The following is a 2,500-nucleotide window of genomic DNA, read 5'->3' on the forward strand; positions in this document are numbered from 1 at the left end:
ACAGATTACAAGAACAAACATATTTTTGATCATCTTTCAATACAAACAAAACCACACTTCATATAAGTAGAGGAAAAAACATCAATAAACATCAGCATCTGAAAAGCATATTACAATAAAGCAAATACTTACTCTCTAGTGTCTCTTTGTTTGCTTCCAAGATGGCAAGAGCGACCATAAATACAACGCGTGCACCATCATAGAAAAAGCAATCGACCACATGAACAGCTGCTTCAAATGGCATAACACTGTAGAAGAAAGAACAATCACTAGTTATATTTTCAGTTCAATATGTTTGTAAAATGTAAATATTCTGGGAAATTATGCATCTCAGGAAATAGGACATGCACAGGTGTTGATGAAAGATGAGTGTATACATTAAAAAAAGTGAATGCATTTAGAAACCTAGAAATGGAAAAAAATATATTTTGACTTCAAATCTATTAACTAATCCTTACCTGAGGAAGAGAGTCAGGAACCAAGAGAGGGAGATCAGAGAAATGATGCCCAATTCAGTCAGCTTATCGTGAAGGCCGGGCAAATGGTCCAGAATAAGGTCCTCAAGCACCCCCTGATCAACTAGAGCCCCAACTACTCTGGTGTTGTAATAGTCAGGAAGAAGGCGTTCACTGAGTGCCGCTAAGAGCCAGAAGGACTCCTCTTCATTGCAGTACACGAGGAGCACTGATGCAACAATGTTCATTGCCTGGCAGTAACCTAGAGCACATAAATATGTAATTACTAGATAAGCCCTAAGATAGATGAAACAAAATGCAACCACAATAATTAGAAAATCGCAAAAACATTTTGAGTCAGACCAGACTATTCATTAATCCTTATTCCAGTTTTACTGTCTTGTCTTGTGAGTTCACCATTGCCTTTATCATACTGCTCGTGTTCATTTAATTCATGGAATATATGAAGAGGCATCTTGTGGGAATTTACGTCACTCAAACTATCGTAAACTTCTATAACGATAAAATATATATATATATGCATATAAACTATGGAAACATACACAGCAGACTGAACAAAATATTTCATAATTGTCAATAACATTTCTATTAATCATATACTACAGTACAGAACTACATAGCTCCTTCAAAATAAATAATTTCATTCTCAAAAAATATACTGAATCCCCTGGTGTTAATTATGACTGTCCCACCTTTATTCAAAAATCATACAAATTTACAGGCAACACCTGCAAATAAATCTAAACTTTAAATCCTTCCCTCTTCCCTAAAGAAAATGGATAATGATCAATAATGATAACACATTAAATGAACTTCATCAATTCACATGCATAAACACAGTCTAAACACTAACCAATAGCAGGATTCCTCCAGGCATAAGCACAGAGAACTCGTCTTAGTGCTGATATCCCCATTTCACTTTGGAAAGCAGGGTGCTCCGGAAGGGAACGGTGTAGGTCTCTCTCAATTTCATCATTAGCAGGACCCCCTCTCTTCAGCCCTGCTACCACAGCCTGTTCATAACTTCCTACATTGGTTGTCAATTCATTGATAGCACCTGTAAGACACATCATAACCTTAGTCAATTCAGTTCTGTATATGGCAATAATGATTAGAAATTAATCCTACAATAACAATCTTTAGATTGTGCTTTGAAGCCACAATGACTATTAGCAGTCACATGATCGACACTAACTAAGCTGAGCCTCCCTTTGGTAAGGACACAACATACAGAACATCTTTTGCTTACTTAAAATCAAGTTTCCAGCACTGCCTGACTGGACTAACAATTCTATCAAATTTTAGGGCTTATCAAAAATATAATACATGTTTTGAGAATGGTACCATTTAATTGAATGAAAGAAAAAAACCCAAATTCTTAGATATAAAGGTCATTCAGAGACAAAAGCCCAAATTTTTAAATATAAAGGCTATTCTGTGGCAGCTGGAAACCCAAAATAAGTCTCTGGTTCAGCTTCAATTCTGCAATAAGGGGCACTGGTTCTACAATTACCAGATTTAACTCTGAAATATGAGGCACTGCTTCTGCAATAACTGGCACTGACTCTATAATTACAGAGTCTGACTTTACAACAACAAACAATGACTCTATAATAACAGGTTTTACTTATGTAATAACACACTATCAGAGGCAGAGATCTCATAATTTACAAGTTAACTCACCAGAAAACACCATCCATATTTCAGGCCGCACAGAGTCCGGAAGACCCTCCAGGACAAGACGTGCTGTTTCTACTGTCCTGTACATGGTCACCCCTCTGCCATACTCTCCCCAGTGTCTCTCCCAGATGTGCTCTTTTCTTCTCACTCTTTCCTCCTCCTTGAAAAATGGAAGGAGTGAAAAAAGTGTTGTTTTTGTTCTATTATACATTGATAATACTCCTAAGATTCTTGAATAGTCGTCAGTGGAGTAATGGACATCATTAACAAGTTTAGTCACACAAGTATGAATACCATAGTGCTTCTGTCAATACATAAACTAATCAGAGACACAGAGACAAAGG

The 2,500-nt window shown here is 36.6% G+C and overlaps 1 protein-coding gene across 2 annotated transcripts in view; it reads right to left on the bottom strand.

Moving 5' to 3' along the window:
- Tbc1d8-9 (TBC1 domain family member 8/9) overlaps nucleotides 1-2,500 on the bottom strand; it is a 29,278-nt gene that overhangs the window by 13,082 nt on the left and 13,696 nt on the right. For both annotated transcript variants that reach the window (XM_070115533.1, XM_070115532.1), the window contains exons 13-16: nucleotides 2,160-2,316; nucleotides 1,330-1,533; nucleotides 459-717; nucleotides 133-248 (exon numbers count right to left, since the gene is read on the bottom strand). In XM_070115533.1, the coding sequence (XP_069971634.1) occupies nucleotides 133-248; nucleotides 459-717; nucleotides 1,330-1,533; nucleotides 2,160-2,316 (736 nt within the window). The remainder of the gene's footprint in view (nucleotides 1-132; nucleotides 249-458; nucleotides 718-1,329; nucleotides 1,534-2,159; nucleotides 2,317-2,500) is intronic.

Source organism: Penaeus vannamei, chromosome 37, assembly GCF_042767895.1.
Source record: "Penaeus vannamei isolate JL-2024 chromosome 37, ASM4276789v1, whole genome shotgun sequence".
Lineage (NCBI taxonomy): Eukaryota > Metazoa > Arthropoda > Malacostraca > Decapoda > Penaeidae > Penaeus > Penaeus vannamei.